At 36.2% G+C, this 20,894-nt stretch overlaps 1 protein-coding gene across 4 annotated transcripts in view; it reads right to left on the reverse strand.

The window, feature by feature from the left end:
- Positions 1-20,894, reverse strand: part of ADAM22 (ADAM metallopeptidase domain 22) — a 244,114-nt gene that overhangs the window by 62,056 nt on the left and 161,164 nt on the right. For all 4 annotated transcript variants that reach the window (XM_073809746.1, XM_073809745.1, XM_073809744.1 and 1 more), the window contains exons 6-14: positions 18,383-18,446; positions 16,270-16,339; positions 11,922-11,992; positions 8,338-8,412; positions 6,327-6,398; positions 5,295-5,461; positions 3,748-3,832; positions 2,640-2,730; positions 1,095-1,146 (exon numbers count right to left, since the gene is read on the reverse strand). In XM_073809746.1, the coding sequence (XP_073665847.1) occupies positions 1,095-1,146; positions 2,640-2,730; positions 3,748-3,832; positions 5,295-5,461; positions 6,327-6,398; positions 8,338-8,412; positions 11,922-11,992; positions 16,270-16,339; positions 18,383-18,446 (747 nt within the window). The remainder of the gene's footprint in view (positions 1-1,094; positions 1,147-2,639; positions 2,731-3,747; positions 3,833-5,294; positions 5,462-6,326; positions 6,399-8,337; positions 8,413-11,921; positions 11,993-16,269; positions 16,340-18,382; positions 18,447-20,894) is intronic.

Below are 20,894 nucleotides of genomic sequence, written 5' to 3' on the forward strand. Positions count from 1 at the left end.
CCATCTTTAAAAAATTTACGAATAACAAATGCTGGAGAGGGTGTGGAGAAAAGGGAACCCTCCTACACTGTTGATGGGTGCAGCCACTCTGGAAAACATTATGGAGGTTCCTCAATAAACTAAAAATAGAATTACCGTATGATCCAGCAATTCCACTCCTAGGCATATATCCAGACAAAACTATAATTCAAAAAGATACATGCACCCCAATGTTCACAGCAGCACTATTTACAATAGCCAAGACATGGAAACAACCTAAATGTCCATCAACAGATGAATGGATAAAGAAGATGTGGTAATATATACAATGGAATACTACTCAGCCATTAAAAAGAACGAAATAATGCCATTTGCCGCAACATGGATGCAACTAGAGATTATCATTCTGAGTGAAGTAAGTCAGAAAGATACAGACAAATACCATATAATACCACTTATATGTGGAATCTAAAATATGACACAAATGAACTTATCTACAAAACAGAAACAGACTCACAGACATAGAGAACAGACTTGGGGTTGCCGGGGGGAGGGATGGATTGGGAGTTTGGGATTAGCAGATGCAAACTATTATATATAGAATGGATAAAGAACAAGGTCCTACTGTATAGCAAAGAGAACTAGATTCAATATCCTGTAATAAACCACAATGGAAAAAATATGAAAAAGAATGTATATATGTACGTATACCTGAATCACTTTGCTGTACAGTAGAACTTAATGCAACACTGTAAATCAACTATACTTCAATAAATTTTTTAAAAAAGAGAGAAATGCTTTAAAACAATTATTATATTTACCTGAAGTTGGTGGAATCATATATCCTGCATGCCCCTGACTCACCACATTTCAAATTCCCCCAGCCGAAAAAAAAACTTTGACCTACTAGCTTAAAGAACAGCAATTGTTTTCATAAATAAGAGACTATTTCGTGAAAATATATTCCCTACAGAGCCACTGAGAATATCTACTTCCAATTTTAAATGCCTGTGGTAAGGTTCCAGGCACTAAGTTATTGAGTGTCATCCTCCTAAGAAGACAACAGCACAGCAGAGAAAGGAACAGTGAGTTATTTTTAAATAGAAGTGGCTCACCCAGTGTCTCCCATTATGCATCCAGACCACGTGTCCTCACATTTACACTCACCTAAGAGAAAATGAATACACATGCCTTGTTACAAAGTGAAAACAGATGCATTAGAGTAGTTACTATTTTAAAAAGTATATGTTCTGTTTTATGTAAAGCATAGCAACAAAAATCTATTGTACTTTGACCCTATCGAGCTTATATCATTTTTACTAAAATAAAATCTTTTCATATTTTAACAAGTGGCCATATTTGTAAAGCACTCACTTAAAATGGCTTAACAATCAAATACCAATGAAATAGTGATGTACCACTACAGGATTCTGGTTTCATAAGCCTTTATTGGAATTCTAACAATTTCTCATCCATTTTTAAAACCTCTGCACCCAAGGCTTCTGGTAGAAGGCAGTAGAGTATATTGGTTAAGCAAAAGGTCCTCAGAATCAGAAATACCTAGGTTCAAAATCTGGGTATGCCACTTAATACATGTGTAATCTTGGAGACATTACACTTTTAAGATCTAGTCACTTTATCTGTAAAATGGGAGCTGATAATGAATATCTTGCAGGATTATCTTGAGGATTAGATGAGCATCTAGATGTATATAATTCTGGCATTCAATTATCTGTTATATAATGGGTACTTCATAAATGGTAATAGTTGTAGTTAATATAAACGATCATATTTATTACTAAAATAATACAATAAATATGATTATAATCAACTTACTCCAAATATATAGTGTTTATCCATTCCTGGTAAAGTAACTTTACCTACTTGGGAAAATATATTCATCATAGATGCTAAACCTAGCATATTTTACTAGGCCCATATTGTATTAAGCCCTTTATCAGGTCTGATCCTGGCAGGCAAATTCTACCTCTGTGGCAATATTAAAAGATGTTTTAAATAAACTGTAATAAAGTAGTATGCCTTATGAATAACTTATATTAGCATAGGCTTAGTGGAAATGCTTGGGTTTTGGAGTCACACAGACCCACCTCTATAACCCACCTTGTGAACTTAATGCAATTTACTTCTAAGTTTATTCATTCAACGACACTGGTTTGAACACCTCCTACGTGCCAGGCTCTGTTCTTAGCACTGGGATACATAACTAATCAAAATAAAGGGCCCTTTCTTCAGGAAGCTCACATTCTAGCACAGGAGATAGTCAATAAATAATAAACCTGAAAAGCAAATGACTTATATGGTACAAAAATACAGAAAAAAAAACCAACAGTATGCCTTAAACCTTTATGCCCAGACCATTTACCAAACTGAAATTATGTCCTTTTTTAGATTAAATTCAACTGTGAATTTAACATCACCTGGCTTTAAATGTTTATTATACATGGAGAAAATTCATCTGTAATGTAAATATTAACATTTGTATTACTTTTGGAAAAAAAAAATTTTGTGTCCTGGGTATCTTTATATTATCACTTAAACTCTTTTGATCTATCAACTGAATTAAAGAATTTCATTCTCTAAAATATTTTTCAGATAGTCTACTTTAAATACAACTAAACCACACATGTACTTAAACTTACCGCTTGCTAACTTTCTTTTGTCTGAGATAATACCAATATTATGGGCTAACGACTGGGCAAGTGTAACTGCCATTAAATCCGTTTTCCCAAACTGAAAGACAAAAATAAAATACTTGTAAATGCAAATTATTTTTTATTTAAGATGGGCCAGAGAAAATGTCACAATATAATTGAAAATAAGTAATTTCTGAGCATTTTATTTAGCAGAGGTTAAACACATAATAGCTAGTGCTGAACTACTAAGCATTTGGGAAGAAGTAGTAAGAAATAAATCCATGTTTGACTAAGTCTTACAGAGAAGACTAGAAGCCAGGGAATCATCGACTTTCAGATTTGGAAACTTACATCTAATTTTGAGCCCAAATTTCACTGGTGACATTCCTGAAAAACTGAATACTTGTACCACAGTTAAGCCAGTCTTTCAGATAAGAGAAAATAAAATAAATGTATAATTTATTTGGAACTTGTTCATCCTTGTGTGTCCACTAGCACTCCTAAAATCCCCAAACTGAATAGAACTTGGCTTCAGAAAACCAGTGGTATGAGTCATAGGAAATGGTGACGATCTTTGGCCACAAGAAACTTGAAAAGACCTAGGGATATTTTTTTCGATATGCAGCCTCCCAAAGATTCAGGTATTTTTCTTTTAGATCACTTCCATCAGGTTTAGTGCCCTAGGGGTAGAAGTTAACCCTTTGGAAAACCTAGTCTATTTTTTCCTCCAAAAATTTGCCAAATATTGAGGAAGACAATTTTCAATTGAGTTCTTAAGTAGTAACCCAGTGCTTCAGGGAATTACTCAATTCGCTGGAAAAAGAGTCAACATGATAAATAGGGCCTTATTTTCAATAAAGGTAAAGGTAAAGATTTTCTCTATCTAATCTGTATATAGCTAAACCTGGAAATTATTCTAAGTAGAACATGAACAGAATTATCCGATATTATCTTTCCTTATTTCCCTATTCTGGCCTCTGGCACTAACCATGTTGGTTGTTAATAAAATAACAATATCTGGAGTATGTGGAATACTGAGAAACTGTCCCTTAAATATTAGGAAAACATCATCAGCCATCATATCACTTTGTATCTTACAGATGTTCACACCTACTTCATTCACGCCTCCTCCTTTCAGCAACGAGCAAATCCCACCAATATAAGCTGCCCCGCTCCGGCTACTCTCAAATTGACTTCCCCTTTCAGAAAAGGAAATGAAAAAGGCTTACTGCTGACAGTCCACATATCATAGCACCTCTCATTATTAAGTTACCACATTTATTTTCTCAATACACATACATTTCTCTACTATATACTCCTGAGGTAAGGGAGGGATATGAAAATTGTTGGCACGCATAACCAAAGGAAAAGGTTTCTGAGGAATGTTTCCCCACATGATCAATAAATACCTTAAATAGAACTATACCTATGAAAAAAGGATCTCTAACATGAGGTACACTTACGTGGTATTTCCATCAAAAATGCATATAACTTGAATCTCATAGTGAGAAAACATCAGACATTCTCACAATGAGGAACATGCTATAAAATAACTGGCCTATACTCTTCAAAAATGTTAACCTCAAAAGAGACAAAGAAAGGCTGAGGAAATATTTCAGATTAAAGGAAAGTAAAGAGACGTGACGATTAAATGTAATGTGTGATCCTGGATTGGATCCTGGATTTGGGCAAGGGTTGGGGGGTAGCTATAAAACATTATTGAAACAGTTGGTGAAATCTGAATATAGACAGTGGGTTAGATAAAAACATTGTACCAATGTTAAATTTTCTGGTTTTGACAGTTTACTGTGGTTATATAAGAGAATGTCTTTATCCTTAGGGAATATATATGTAAGTATTTAGTAGTAAAGGCCCAGTAAGTAAATGTCTCCAACTTACTCTCAAATAGTTCAGGAAAAAAAACAAAAAAAGACACTGATAGATAGATAGATGCAAGGAAGGAAGAAGGATAGAAAGAAGAAAATCATAAAACAAATGGGATAAAATATTAACAATTGATGAATCTGGGTAAAGGGCATATGGTATTTCCTTGTATTATTCTTGCAACTTTTCTGTAAATTTGGAATTGTGTAAAATAAAAAGTTACCTCAAAAATACTCTTTTACTTCCATTTGTAACTTTCTTCAACAGCTCTGGCTTTAGATGGTAGGTTTTTAAATTGTTGCAATTTATGATTTGCTCTTACATCAAATATGCAGGTTACCCCCCAGAAAAACCATAAGAGTAAGAAAAAATAAAAAATAAAATGTACCCTAGGTATACTAAGCTCTCCCCTTAAACCAAAAACAAAGATAACATTAACATTTAAAAGACAGCAACTTTAAAGAATATATAATAATCTGTTGTTAAGAATACTCTTTATGAGAATTAATAGTACTTTCATTCAGTAAATGCTCTGATTAAATCTCTTGAAAAAAATTATATGAAATGTACATGCAATAATAAAATAACTCAGAATTAAATCTATTGAATATTCATGACAGTTTCAAACAATCTGTACTCTAAAACTTCTTTCAAATATATCTGCCACATCAAATCCTAATTGCGTTATGCAGTAGAAAGAATACATCTCATCCACAAGTAATACAGTATTCAACATGGAATAAAAAAAAGTAATAAATCATTACAAAAGTTACGTACGAAAAAAGGTGAACTGCATCACTTTTCTCTTTGATAAAATCCCTCCTGTATTTCATAAATTCACGTAGGGTGATCAATGGATTTTCAGATATGGCAAACTTGTTGTCAGCCGCCCAGGTTTCCATGGCAACCAATACTATCCTTGTCTTAAGTTGGTCTTTATATATCTAGTATATTAACAAAATGAACACACAGCGATACATGTGGTAAAAATCAACTGATTTATGAACAGGACTACAAAGCTCCTTTTGTGGAAACTCCTCGAGTTTTAGCTAAATGTGAGAAATTCCACTGTTTTTAGGGGAGATAATTGTTTTTCTAACTTACATGCATTTCCCTTGAGTAATAGAGAATCCAATTGTTTATCAAGTCATAACCAAAGAATAGAGTACTGGTAGAAACAAAATATTGCTTTTTGACAAATCTTTGCACCCTTCCTCAAGGTTTCCCCAGAGTCCATTTTCTGGCACCCTATAAGATTCACACTAGCAAAAAGTGGAACACTCATGAAGGAGATAATTTCTGTACACCCTAGCTGGCCCTAATTAAACTCATGGGGAAGGTACTGGCATTGCCTTGTTGGGAAGATTTGGAAAGTAGTTTCAGTAGAATTATTTAGTTGCAACTTTCCCACGGCACCAGGCACTCTTTTGAAGAGGCACAACTGTTTCTCCATTGCTAGAACTACACTGTGAATATCTTTGTTAGGGGCTACGACTCAACCTTTTCTTTTCCAGTGTGAAAAATACAGGCATAAAAATACAGGCATAAATACAGGCATAAAAATACAGGCAAAAATACAGGCATAAAAAACTTCAGGCATAAAGCTGTAACTCTGACCACTTCCTTTTATCATTTTCCCAGCCAGAGATCAAAGTCAATAAAGTTCATGGCAAAGTTACCAGGGACTTAACAGGACACCTTGGCTAAAGTGCAATTTAGGGCAGTGAAAATATAAGAACATTATCCGATTTATTAGCAATCAGGAGATAAACTTCCTCTGTGGCAGTACTGAATCGGGTTCATACTTACTAAATCCGCCAGGTTCACCACAGATTTCGCATAGGTATTGGTAAGTACCACTGAAAGCCGATGTTTTTTAAACTGAAAGCAAAAGAAAACAAGTGAAGGGCTTCAAGATCATCAGCAAACACTCATCTCAGCAGAGGAAATACGGTGTAATTGAAAGGCCTCTAAAGCTTTCTGTAAAAACTGCAAGTTGACACCTAGTTCTTTAGATGCTGCGTAGCCTGAGGCAACGCTCCTAAAAGTTTGAGGCCTCCTAAAAGTTTGAGGCCTTACCTCACTTTGAGGTAAAGTAGAAAACACCCATTCCATCCATTTCAAAAGTTTATTTTTTATCACAAGATTGTTAATTCAAAATGATAAAACACATGAAAGTTGTTGATAAATTGAAAGACATACAAATAAAGGTAGGGTGAAAGCCAGAACAACTGAATGTGAATAATGCTGAAAGTATAAAAAGTTCCACAAGACTTACTCAGTAAAGAGAAGAAAGCCCTAATGGTCACGAGGAGGTGGCTTATAGGCTTGATGTGAATGACATATATCTTTGGTTTGGCCTCAGTGCTGTTTTAAAAATCAGGAAATATCATGATTTCTGGCTTCACTCAAAATTAGTATTCCCCACATGGTAATCACTGGCAAGGGCTGAGAAGCAGACTCTCCCGTTGGGCAGACCATGTGACTTCTCTTTTGCCACAGGCCTCACCCCTCCCTATTGTTTTATACCTGGCTCACTTTATTTGAATTATCTGCTACAGATGCTTACAGACATCTGAATTTATGATATCCTAAAATGTCTAAAATATGTGTTCTTGCAACTTATTTTTATTCTGTAAAAATCTCAGGAAAAAGTAACATTCACGAAATCAAATCGGTAGGAAGATAGAACTTAGTCCTACCCTGAACAAGGAAGAAGCACTCAATAATAATTATCATTATTAATTAATAATCAATGTTATTAGTTTAATCATCTTTAAATAAATGACACATTTTCCCCCAAATAAGTAATTCAAAGTAAATTAAAATGTATGTGTACCTGAAATTAAGTAAAATTCAGCAACGTGCATCACTGAATATTTTTAGTTTAAAATTCTGCCCATGAATTGAGTATACAATGTGCTCATGAACTGATACAACATGCCCATGAATTGAGTATTAAAAAAAACCTGACTCAACAAAAAAGGAAGTTTGGCTAGGTTTTTATCCTAAAAATCTTCACTGCTTGGCTATATAAGGTATTTTTTTTTAAGTGTTATTCTATATTGCAGCATATATTGATTAACAATGTTGTGTTAGTTTTGGGTGTACAGTAAAGTGATTCAGTTATACTATACATGTATCTACTCTTTTTTAAATTCTTTTCCCATTTTGGTTATTACAGAATATTGAGCAGAGTTCTCTGTGCTATACAGTAGATACTTGTTGGTTATCTATTTTAAATATAGTAGTGTGTACATGTCAATCCCAAACTCCCAATCTATCCCTCCCCTGCACCCTTTTCCCCTGGTAACCATAAGTTCATTCTCTAAGTCTGTGAGTCTGTTTCTGTTTTGTAAATAAGTTTATAAGCCTTTCCAAATGGTTTACTACATAGCAAGACAGAAATAGAAAAATTGCTTTCCATTTATTAGGATAAAGCTGTACATTGCAAACTAAAGAATCACATTATTGCTGCTTCACTTTTTCAATATAAAACGGAAGTTTCCCTTTTTTTTTTTAACCTTGCAATTTTTGTAAGAGAAGATATTAGCCCCTACATTAACTAAGTGAATCCAAAGAGTTAACATTATGAGTCACAGAAATATTTTTGGAACCTCACAAAATACTGTTAATTGCTTTACCTAAGAGTGTTTCCTACTTACAGGTTGTTGCTGGGTAACAGACATGTTTCTTTATACATATACCTTCTCCAACTTACAACTTTACAGACTTCTTTCTTCTAAACATATTCCTGCACCCACTAGTTTTACCCCAGGCACAGACAAGTTCAACCAACACAAAATTCAGCAAATCCTACCATGAGATGATCATTCACAATCATCAGTTCAATATATTTGGTTTCCTCCTCTATGTTACGAGGATATCGACGAAGCTGCAATATGATAAAGGAAATAGCTCGTAAATAAGCCTCCGATCTTGGCTATGGGAAACTTATGTTACATATTAGATTCTCAGATATTATCCCTCTTTTAGCTGAAAGTTTGTACTCTTTTACCAACCTCTCCCTACCAAGTTTCCTCCACTACCTAGCCCCTGGCAACCGCTTTTTCACTCTGTCTCTATGAGGTTTTTTTTTTTAGATTCCACATGTAGGTGATACGATGCCATATTTGTCTTCCTCTGTTTCGCTTATTTCACTTAGCATAACGCCCTTCAGGTTCATCCATGTTGTCGCAAATGACAGGGTTTCCTTCTTTATTAAGGCTGAGTAATATTCCATTGTGTGTGTGTGTGTGTCTGTGTATATATATATACATTTTCTTTGTCCATTCATCCACTGATGGATACTTACATTGATAACACTATATTGTATAATTGAAATTTGCTAATAGAGTAGAATTTCAATGCTCTCACCAAAAAAAAAAAAAAGGAAATACATAAGGTGAGGGATATGTTAATTAAATCCATGGGGGGAATCCTTTCACAAATATAATGTATATCAAATCATCCTACTGTATACTTTAAATATCTTACATTTGTCAATTATACTTCAATAAGCTGAAACAAATTTTTTTAATTAAAAAAATTTTAAATATGGGAGAAATAAACAAAACAAAATTTCCCCCCCCCATTTTTTTTTTTTTTTTGCGGTAAGTGGGCCTCTCACTGTTGTGGCCTCTCCCGTTGCGGAGCACAGGCTCCGGACGCACAGGCTCAGCGGCCATGGCTCACAGGCCCAGCTGCTCCACAGCATGTGGGATCCTCCCAGACCGGGGCACGAACCTGTGTTCCCTGCATTTGCAGGCGGACTCTTAACCACTGCGCCACCAGGGAAGCCCTCCCCTTTTATTTATTTAGTATTTTTTTCATTTTCATCAATTTACTTAGTTTTTGAGTGAGTAATAAATTTGCATGGTTCAAAAATTAAAGAATTATGAAAAGGTATAGGATGAAAGTTCTCCTCTCACCTCTGTCCCCCATCTACCAATTGTTACTCCTTCCCCCACAATGGGTACAGCACAGTTACTGGTTTCTTCCAGAAATATTTATGCATATAAAATCAAATATGAGATATATTTTATTTTGTACTTCCACTTATCTCCTTCTCTTTTGCATCAGTCTATTTTCATTTAACAGTATATCTTGGAGATTATAACATATGGTTTAAGCTCCTGAGAATCTCTGAGAGTTCTATATAGGGAGTGGAATGATTGACACTTTTACTATATAATCTCCAAATCAGGCTCTGAGACATGCCCCTTCTGCTGATAGGGTTCAGAGGATGCCCCAAGTGATATATAGGAGCTCTGTTAGGATAGTTTGGAGAGCTCTCAGGCAGTCTTTGGTTACCCCAGTGCAGCTATATCTGTCTGTTCAACCACAAATTTTCTCCACCTTCAAAATCATGACCAATGAATGGTACTGTCAAGAGCCACGAAGGCAGCCACATCCTTTGGTTCTCTGAAATCAGTCTATAGCACAATCTTTAACAAGATCTGCAAAATTAACTTCTTCCTTTGTGCCATACTTTGACACACATTTAGTTTTTCAATAAACCTTTTTGTTCACTTGCCCAAGGGCCATTTTTGTTATAAGAGTATACATTCAAACCTAAAAAAATACATGAATGTTTGAGTATTGCATTTAAACGAAAATATTTCTGCCACATGGATTTTGTTTCATTGCTAATGCATTCCCAAATTCTAAAAAACTTTACTTTTCAAAATCCCTTAAAACATCAAGTTAATAGGAAATAATAGACTATAATTCTGGTTTTGGAAACCAAAAAATAACATAAACTGCATCCACTGACAAGAGTTTTTTTAATGGATTTTTTACAGATGTAATACTAAAATAAAATTTATATCAATTATTAGAAATCAAATTCACAAATGTATAAACAATAAAACATTTCTAGGAAAAAAAAAAGGATGTTGTTAGGATGATAGTATTTGCTTTGTTAATTGTGGTAGAGACCTGAGCCTTTCTAACAAGTAGACTTATAACAAGTCCCAGTATTTTCTTAGTGTCAGAGAGTTGCCATATTGGCCACACGGTTTTATAACACCTCGCCTCCAGGGTCCACAGCTTTCTCATAAAGAGAAATCAAGGGTCTGTCTGCTTAGCAAATGACTGGATGTTGCAGATGTTTATGAAGAACTTCAAGGATCATGTCAAAAGAAAATCGTCCCATTCTCTTGGTTCTTAAGTCATGAAAGTAAATACTGATTCAAATTAAATCCTGACGGCAATTACTTGTATCTATTTAACTGGGCTTCAATATATGTGTACATTCACAAAACATATAGAGCTCATAGTAGTAATTCATGGGACACAACAGCTTCTGAGAGGCAGTATGCAATGCATACATGGTTATAAGCACTGCTCTGAGACCAGACTTCTAGGTCAGAATCCCAGCTCCACCACTGGGCAACCCAATGTAACCCTGGGCAAGCTTCTTAAGCTTCTTATGCTTCAATGTCTTTATCAGTAAATCAGTGATAATATTAATAATAATCCCCTCCTCAAAAGATTGTTATGAGGATTAAGTACGTTAATACAATTGAACATGGTGAGTACTCAGTAAAATTTAGGAATTATCATTCATATTAGAAATCTGTATGTAAACACATTTTATTTCATACTTACTAAACACATATTAAAAAGAAGATACTTCACTCCTTCAACGGCTTTATCTTATTAGAGATCTATTTCTCTCATCCTATTTTTATGCCATACACACACATTCATACCAACCACCACCACAACTGTCATAATATCTTAATTCTGATGACCAGAGTTCTTATTTTGTCTAAACTATTTACCAGCTCTACGATTCTGGGCAAGTCATTTGCACATTTCAGAGACATCATTTTTTTTTGCTGTGAAAGGGAAATAATAGCACCTACTTCATGTGGTTAAAAGCACCGTATGAACTGTTGTTATTATTAAGTTCAATACCCTTTGAACATTCATAAAGCAGACATTCGGGTTTTATATCCTAGACTCCACAAAGTATTGATAGCTCAAGTGTGAAAGTACCATTTTGTGGCTTCAAAACCTGATGGAGTCACTCTTAAGGGGGTATCTTTAAGGGGATAAATACAAGGACGTGTACCACCCAAGTAGACTCCATGTTGTGGTGTACCCCCAGGCAAGGAAAGAGGCCTATGGTAGAAAGAACCTGAGATGCCACAGCAGGGGCCTCATAATCCGTCTGTATGTTGAATGACCATGTTATCACCACTATGAGTGCTTTTGAGTCTATGAAATAATATGGCCCCAACTCCACTGCTCCTACGAATGTGTCACCCTTCTTGTTTACCACAATAGCAAATGCCTGAACTAATTCTTATCCCTCACAGACTTCATGTAGATTAAACTGATTGGCAGTTGCCAAACGTTTTTAAAACATCATGACATATACCTGTGAATACATACCTGTCGTCTACTCCGTTTTGGTCTTGGCTTCAAAATAAATTTTGGTGGAGTGATGTTTACTTGTTGGAATTCTAAAAGGAAATAAAAATAAATTAAATTTAACTTAGTGCATTTGCCAGGTTTTTTTCACGAAGGGTAATCAAAGTTTTACTAGCCCTTCTTAGTATAAATTATATAACTGTTCTTTAATCATCAATGAGTATTATAATTTATAAATTACAGAATTATAACTAATTATGAATTTTATAATATATAATATTGTGCTTAAGGAAAATACAAAACATTGATCTAAGTAACTGCATTCATATTAATACTAAATAAACATACCATGAAGGAATACAATTCAAAAAAAATCTCAAACATTATTCCTGTTCTAATTTATCTCAAAATTTTTCTCCAAATTCTCCTACAAATACCATCACATTTTTATGGGGAACTGTCTGAATAGCCACTCGACCTTCACTTCCACCATTGACCTTCACTAAAGAATGACACACCAAATGCTGGTGAAGATGCGGAGCAGTTAGAACTCTCATATAATGCTGATGAGAGTATAAAATGGTATAACCACTTTGGGAAAATGTTCTGCAATTTCTCTTCCAACAGTAGTTCTTAAATTGTGATCCTTGGACTAGTGGCATCAGCATTACCTGGGAACTTGGAAATGCAATTTCTCATAACCCACCCAAGGTACACTTAATCAAAAGCTGTAGAAATTAGTGCAGCCACTATGGAAAACATTATGAAGGTTCATGAAAGAATTTAAAAGAGAAATACCATATGATCCAGCAATCCCACTTCTGGGTATATAGCCAAAGGAATTTAAATCAGGATCTCAAAGAAATATCTGTACTCCCATGTTCACTGCAGCATTATTAACAACAGTCAAGATACAGAAGCAACCTAAATGTCCATCAGTGGATGAGTGGATAAAGAAAATATGATATATACATACAATGGAATATTATTCAGCCTTAAAAAAGGAAATCCTGCCATTTGCGACAACACAGATGAACCTAGAGGACATTTTGTTAAGTGAAATAAGCTAGACACAGAAGGACAAATACTATATGATACCACTTATATGAGGGATCTAAAATAGTCAAACTCAGAGAAACAGAGATTAGAATGGTAGTTGCCAGGGGCTGCGGGGAGGGGGATATAAGGAGTTATTAGTCAAAGTGCACAAAGTTTCAGTCATACAAGATGAGTAAGTCCTAGAGATCTACTGTACAGCTTAGTGCATATAGTTAAGGATACCATATTGTATTAGATTTTATGTTAAGTGTTTTTATCATCATCATAAATAAAGAGGGCTGGAGGAAACTTTTGGAATGGATGGATATGTTTATGGCAGAGATTGTGATGATGATTTCATGGGTGTATATTTATCTCCAAACTCATCAAGTTGTATACAGTAAACATATAAAGCTTTTTGTATGTCAATTATACCATAATAAGGCAGCTGAAAGGAAAAAAAAAAAAAAACCCTAAAGAGGAGGCCAGCAATCTGTGTTTACCAAGCCCTCCGGGTGATTCTGATGCATGCTGAAGTTTCAGAACGATGTTATACAGTTAAACATATACCTACCTTATGACCCAGTGATTTCACTCCCAGGTATTTGATAGAGAAATGTAGACGTGTGTCCACAAAAAAGATTTTTGACAAGAATTTTCATAGTTGTTATAGTCATAATAGCCCCAAACTGGAAACAATCCAAATGTCCATCGACGGAAGAGATAAAAAATTGTGGTATATTCATACAATAAGAACATACTCAATAATATAAAAGAAAGAACAATTGCTACCCTCAACAACATAGATCTCAGGCATGTGCTAAGCGAAAGAAACTGAACATGATGCATAATTCCATTTGTATGAAGAGCTACAACAGGAGAAACTAATCTACGGTGAAAAAGTCAGAAAAGGAACTGCAGAAGTGGTGGCACTGATAGGGAACAGACACAAAGGAAGTTACTGGGGTAACAGAAATGCTCTATATCTCACCAGGGGAGAATATGGGTGTCAAAACTCAGCAAACAGTATACTAGTTTTGTGTATTTCATCATAGTAATTTTCTATTGCAGTACAATTGACATACAATATCATATTAATTTCAGGTGTACATCACAGTGATTTGATATTTATTGAATGTATATAGTTTGAAATGGTTAGGTAAGTCTAGTTACCATCTGTCTCCATACAAAGTTATTACAATATTATTGACTACATTCCCTATACTTTACATTACATCCCCATGACATATTTATTTTATAACTGGAAGTTTGTACCTCATCACCTTCTTCACCTATTTCACCTGGCCCCCATTCCCATCTGCTCTGGCAATCACCCAACTGTTCTCTGTATCTATGAGTCTATTTCTGTTCTGTTTGCTTGTTTTGTTTTTTATTGTAGTAATTTTTAAAACACTGAGGGCTAAGTGGTCAGTGTTTAAATAAATAAGCTGTTCTCAAAATGTGTTCTTAGGAATACTAGTCCTGAGAGATGTGTCAAATGAAACAAAACGTTCCACAGTCAAACACGTTTGAGGAGCACCTGATCATATTTCTATCTCTGGCAAATACATAATGCATAGCAAAAAAAAAAAAGACATAATATAATCCATAACTCAGTGACACTATTAAATCTAAAATAAAAAAGCTTCTTTTTGAGCTTATATCACAAAAACTGCAGTTTTAACATTTGTCTATTTTTTGTTTCCTTCTAATTTGTCATAGTAAATCTAAGTATGTTGAGAGACAAATGACACTCAAATCAACCCTGTAAACTTCTGATAAGAAAAGAAAACCAGGAACAAACTGAGACAGACTTGAGTTTTCCAAGAATATGTTCAAAACTCATTTTTAATAACAGCAAAACTGCTGAGTCACTTCCAAAGTTTCTGTTGTAAAGAAACCCTGAACAAAGTTTTTAAAAAATTATAAGATTGTATCAAAGCAAGCCTACAATAAAGTCCTTAGGGGGGACTCTTTATTTATTACTTTAAATATTAATTAATGTTTATTGTTTCCAGTAATGTCTCTAAGATTGTAACTTTGTTCTCAGGCAGCTAACCATGATTTATTTTCTTCCCATAATAGGGATTATAATAAGTTTCATAAGATAACGAAGGAACAGTCTAAAGTGTCCATGTAAAGTAAAATCAGCTAGCTATATGCTCATTTGCAGATTTTTCCAAATAGTGAATTCTATAAAATAGGATCTTCTATTTCTTTGGCAGCAGGAGAAAAGGGGTGAGTTCTGTTTCTCTTCGGGGTAACCGCAGAAGGTCAAGGAGTTACAAGTTTGTTTCAGAGAGGAAGGAACATTAGAAAACACTTATTTCATTTTCCAATGAGAAGACAATGCAGCCTTTAAGTCATTTTCCTAAGTAGTAGTTTAGGGTTTGCTTTAGTCTAGTAATTTTTCCATTTGCCCTTGTGCCTCTCTCCCAGGGTACATTCTCGTAGTGCCATAATCCAAACCCCCCCTCAGCCCCTTACTAGCTGTGGGACCCTAGAAAAAACAAACTAGCTGAGCTTCTGTTTCTTCATCTATAAAATGGGAATGATAATATTGACCTCACAGAGCTGTTGCAAAGATTAAAAAGAGTTTAAAAATTAGAATGTACTATGGCCATAGTCAGGGCTCACTAAATAGGGGAGCAAGCATCTCCACGTCAGATATTCAAAGTGTGCCCTATCTTTAGAAGGAGAACATGAATGAGTCTAGCATAGCCAAAGATAAATGCACTCTGCATAATCATTGCTCCACTAATGAGGCCAAAGCCTGAGTACTCTGCCTTTCTTGCCAAGACAAGACATGGATGCAACCCTCCAATCAAATCTATAAATAGATGGACCCATAAACACACATGGGAAGGAAGACCAATTTCACAAATAGCACATCATCATAATAAATGTTAATCTACAATAGTTCTTTCTTAAAATGCTGGGGCAAAAAGAGATGAGGAAACAACAAACGGGAAAATAATTAAGGGTTCATCTCTATGTTTACAAACTCAGTATTTCACCAAGAATGAATTTTATATATTCTATGTATGCAGACCCATTTTTGCTTTAACATTATTTCTCCTGGAATACCTTACTTTGAGTCTTATAATTTTAAAAAGTTTTCCTTCATCATGTTCAAGCTATATCTTTCCAAACTCATCCACTATAAACATGAGGTAGGTTTGCATTTTATTCTCTCTCTTGATGTTACTCGACTTTCTAAAACTGTTACGAGCAGTCACAGGCTGATGATATTCCACATATAATTAGCTCTAAAGCATTAAAATGAATTACTAAAGTCTTTTTTTTTTAAATCACTATAAGAAGATCATACCAGATGGAAGATCATCCAAGGGAAATTCAAACAGTCTGGATTTGTAAACCGAATGAAAACGGAAATCCTCCTGAAACAACACAAACAAGAGAGATGAGGCAGGGACAACCAGATATCTCCAGGCTCAGGCAATCATAGCTGGAGGAGCTTAGACCTTAAAAGAACCGTCGCTTGACTACGCATTCTCTTGGGTTTGGAAAGGCGAAGAGCCATTGCACAACCCCTCCAGCTCACTCCTGTATTCTCCCAGCATCAGAGTGGCAGCCCATTAAAAGCAAAACACCTTCACAGACAGAGAAGCCAAAGCCTGCAGTAATCAAAAAGAAATGAATGGACCTATTCCCCCAAGGAGAAGCAAGACGCCTGGGGAAATGGGTGAATGTTTTTTACAACTGGTTCCTTTCCACGGAGCCCTGCCCCCTTTTAGAGCCTGATAGCTTTGTTAGGCACACTGCAGAGCTCACAGTCTCCCTGTACTGGGGAGCCGGATGACTGGAACAAGCAGAACGCCCAAAGCAGACCCTGCCTCAACATTCAAGTGTCACATAAACTTCTGCGAAAAACCAACAGATAAAAAGCCATGTTTCATCTAAGAAAACTTAATGAACATTCAAATAACTTCATCTGGCTTCCTTCAATTACCAAAGAAAGAATGTCATGAAGAGTCAAGTTTCATATTACTTTTTAAAAAAATCACGCTGTCGGGCTTCCCTGGTGGCGCAGTGGTTAGGAATCCGCCTGCCAATGCAGGGGGCGCAGGTTCGAGCCCTGGTCCAGGAAGATCCCACATGCCGCGGAGCAACTAAGCCCGTGCGCCACAACTATTGAGCCTGCACTCTAGAGCCCGCAAGCCACAACTACTGAGCCCGTGCGCCTAGAGCCTGTGCTCTGCAACAAGAGAAGCCACCACAATGAGAAGCCCGCGCACCACAATGAAGAGTAGCCCCTGCTCACTGCAACTAGAGAAAGCCCACACACAGCAACAAAGACCCAACACAGCCAAAAATAAATAACTAAATGTATTTAAAAAAAAAATCACACTGTCAAGCAAAGTGACAGGACAACTCTCAGTGGGTACCCAGAAAATAACACACAAAACAGATAGTTTCCCACACAAGACTGTTTATGAGTGGCAAAACAATGTGTGTTTCTTGAAATTATTTGCCTCTCTAAGTGTTTGATCAGTGTTCCATGATACATGGAAGAATATCTGTGTGTACAGAGCTAGGATGGAAGTGCATTATGTTTCTCTATAGTCAGTAATAGTAACCCTTTTCTAATTTGTGAAAAATGAATGTTTCAACTAAAGTGCGAGAGAGAATTGAGAAAACCCAGATTTCTCTAAACTTCATCACCACGGGGCCTTAAAGAAAATGGGCAATAGAGAAAAATCTGGAATCTAGAAAAGAAAAAGGTTGGAAAATCACATTATCTATGGATTCGATCTGTTACGAACTGACTATGTGTCTCCCAAAATTCATGTTTAAGCCCTATACTCCTAATGTGATTATATTGGGAGACAGGCCCTGTTGAGGATGTGATAAAGGTTAACAGAGGTCACAAGAGTGAGGTCCTAATCTGATAAGGCTTGTGTCCTTATAAGAAGAGGAAAACACCAGACCTCACACTGTCTCTCTGTCATGTGAGGACACAGTGAGAAGGTGGCTGTCTGCACCCCAGGGAGAGAGCCCTCAATGGACACTGACCCTGCTGGCACCTTGATCTTGGACTTCCAGTCCCCAGAACTGTGCGAAAATAAATTTCTGTTGTTTAAGCCACCCAGTATTTTATAATGATAGCCTGAGCAGACTAAGACAGACCACAGCACATTATGGTGGAGATAGAAATGAAGGCTTCAGAACACCTCAGAAGGAAAGTATTTCCGACTGAATGGAAGAGTAACAGGCAGATTTTTTTAAAAAAGATCACTGTGATTTTGCCTTATTCACTATTTAATTTAAATGTATATGTGTACATATTACACGTATATATGTATACATATATTCCTGACCCTAAAATATGAAAATAAAGCAAAATAGAGAGAAAAAAGAGGGAAAAAAAGCTCCCAGCATCAACATTTACATTTGCCACAGCAAACAGAAGGAGCACTTACTTGGGAGGTGTCATTTCCTTCCGGCTCGATGAGATAGGTGTGGTTCCCATCATAGAACATCCCACTGCCAAGGACAAGAAAATACTTAGGCCTGGCAATTGACTCTTGCCTCAGAACAAGATCATTTTAAAGTCAGCAGCAGCCGGAGGACCAGTTTACTTCTCAATGCCCACTTCCCAGTCCCACCCATCACACGGGGTACACACCACATAGCACACCCCACACACACACATACCACCCACAGCACACATCATACACACTCACACACACCACACACACCGCAGATCATACTCACACACACTACCCATACCACACACACACACACACACACACACACACACCACACACCACACATCATACACACACACACACCACCCACATACCATACCACACACACACACCATTATACCGTACATTACACCCCACAGCCCCACACATATACACACCACATACCACAGACACTCACACACACACCACACAAGACACACACCTCACTCCACGTATCTCACACACACACATACATACACACACATCATATACATTTAATAATATGACAAAAGCTGCAGGAAGAGCAGAACAGGGCGGGCACAAGGCAGCAGGATGCAGGGAACAGGGCGCAAATCTGAAGTTCAATTCTGGACCTCACTGGCTAGAGGTGATTGTCAGCCAACTGAGAAATCCTCTGGAGGGCATCTTAAGCTACATATGGCCTCAGCTCCCACTCGGAGAGATCCGATAGCCGTCCCTTTTAGAGTAATGTGGTTTTTCTACTAAGATCAGGTCCCGTCGGATACTGAAGGAACTTGTGTTACCACTCAGGTGTCTGAGGGGGGTGAAGCTGTGATCTTCTGCAGTCACGTTCCAGCGTTAGGTGGAAATGACTGCATTATACCCAAGTTGCTAACCATAGAATAGTATGTGTCTTTCATTGATCACTTAGCGAAATCGGCTGGTTTCCTGAGCTATAATTATAATGGCCTCCAGCTCCGTGTCTATCCAAATTTATTCACTCCTGCAGTAACATCTTCCACATGTCCTCTACTTTCATATACCATTAGAAATGCCCTTTTCACATCTGTAATGTTTTCAACCCAAAGTGTACTTTCTGAATTCGGATGACACTGCATTTGGAATTTAAAGATAAACAGATGCAGTTTGTAAGATATTACTGACAATATATCCCTAAGGAATCAGTGAGGGGAGCATTTTCAGAACAGTAGACACCAAATATGGCAGTGAACATTCTGCTGATAACAGGCCAGACCCAACCAGAAAGCTGTATGAAACCATCACCCTTTGCCAAAGTTCACATGGATACACTGATTAAGTAGCAAGCAGATTGTTTTGTTTAAGTAGTATTGGGTACTATTTCCTCTTGAATTAGGTTAGTATCCAATGCAAAGATCAGTTACTTTTTATTGGATTTAAACATCATGATACATCGTATAAACAAAGCAGATTCTGACACCATCCATGAAGATTCTGGTTCCCTAAATGAATTATTATTTTTTTTTTGTCCCCAGGGCATGTGGAACTTCCCGGACTAGGGATCGAACCCATGCCCCCTGCACTGGAAGTGTGGAGTCTTAACCACTGGACCACCGGGGAAGTCCTGGTTCCCTAAACGAAAATATGCCATTTTTGATTCTTTAACAATTAAAAAGCATGTGTGTTTCATTTACTTTGTTTGAGGATTGAAAGCTTTCTGTTACATTTATATAAATTCCAAATAGTATACTGAGTCCATCACAGAGTTTATAATTGATAAAATCCTATAGCTAGGACCAAGTCATTACCGGCCAATTGATTGAGCTAAAATTTTAAAAGGCTGCATCAAAACAAGATTTTGAAAGGAAATGTCATTCATACAAATTGCCACAAGAGGGCAATAAACTTACATTTGATTCCATTCTTTAATGTTCCCATAGTTAGAGGATTTTGTCAAAACATCAGACATACCAGGACCAAAATATTGCCCATCAGTCCTTCGAATTTGAAAAAAAAAAAGTGCTCCTGCAGGTTCTTTATGGAAAAGATATGAGTTTGATTATTTTACCCTTTATGTTCTTTAATGGAATTCAGTAAATCAAGAAAAATGAAAAATCTCAACATGTACTTGGTCATTTATAGAAGATGAGTCATGGATGAAATAATATATCTCATATCTAAGTCACTGCAATTGAGACAACATAAATTATTTAATATTTAGAAGTAGCTCCCCCAAATATTTCTGTCAGCAATGTTTGTTCAGAAGGTAAAATCAAGATGAAAAGTAATAATAAATAACAAAAAGGAACAAGAGTGAATTATTCAACATGCTCATAAAAGTCTAAGAACACCAAAATACACTTGTACACAGTCCTGACAGTGTCCCTACACGTGGTGGGTTTTCTGTTTGTTTCTTCTTGTTTAGTCTTAAATGAAAAAGTTTCTAAAGGGAGAAATAAATTTTACTTAGTTAAAACAACAGAAGCAGGCTCTGAGTTCAACTCCTCAACTAGTCACTAACATC

This window comes from Tursiops truncatus, chromosome 9 (assembly GCF_011762595.2).
Source record: "Tursiops truncatus isolate mTurTru1 chromosome 9, mTurTru1.mat.Y, whole genome shotgun sequence".
Lineage (NCBI taxonomy): Eukaryota > Metazoa > Chordata > Mammalia > Artiodactyla > Delphinidae > Tursiops > Tursiops truncatus.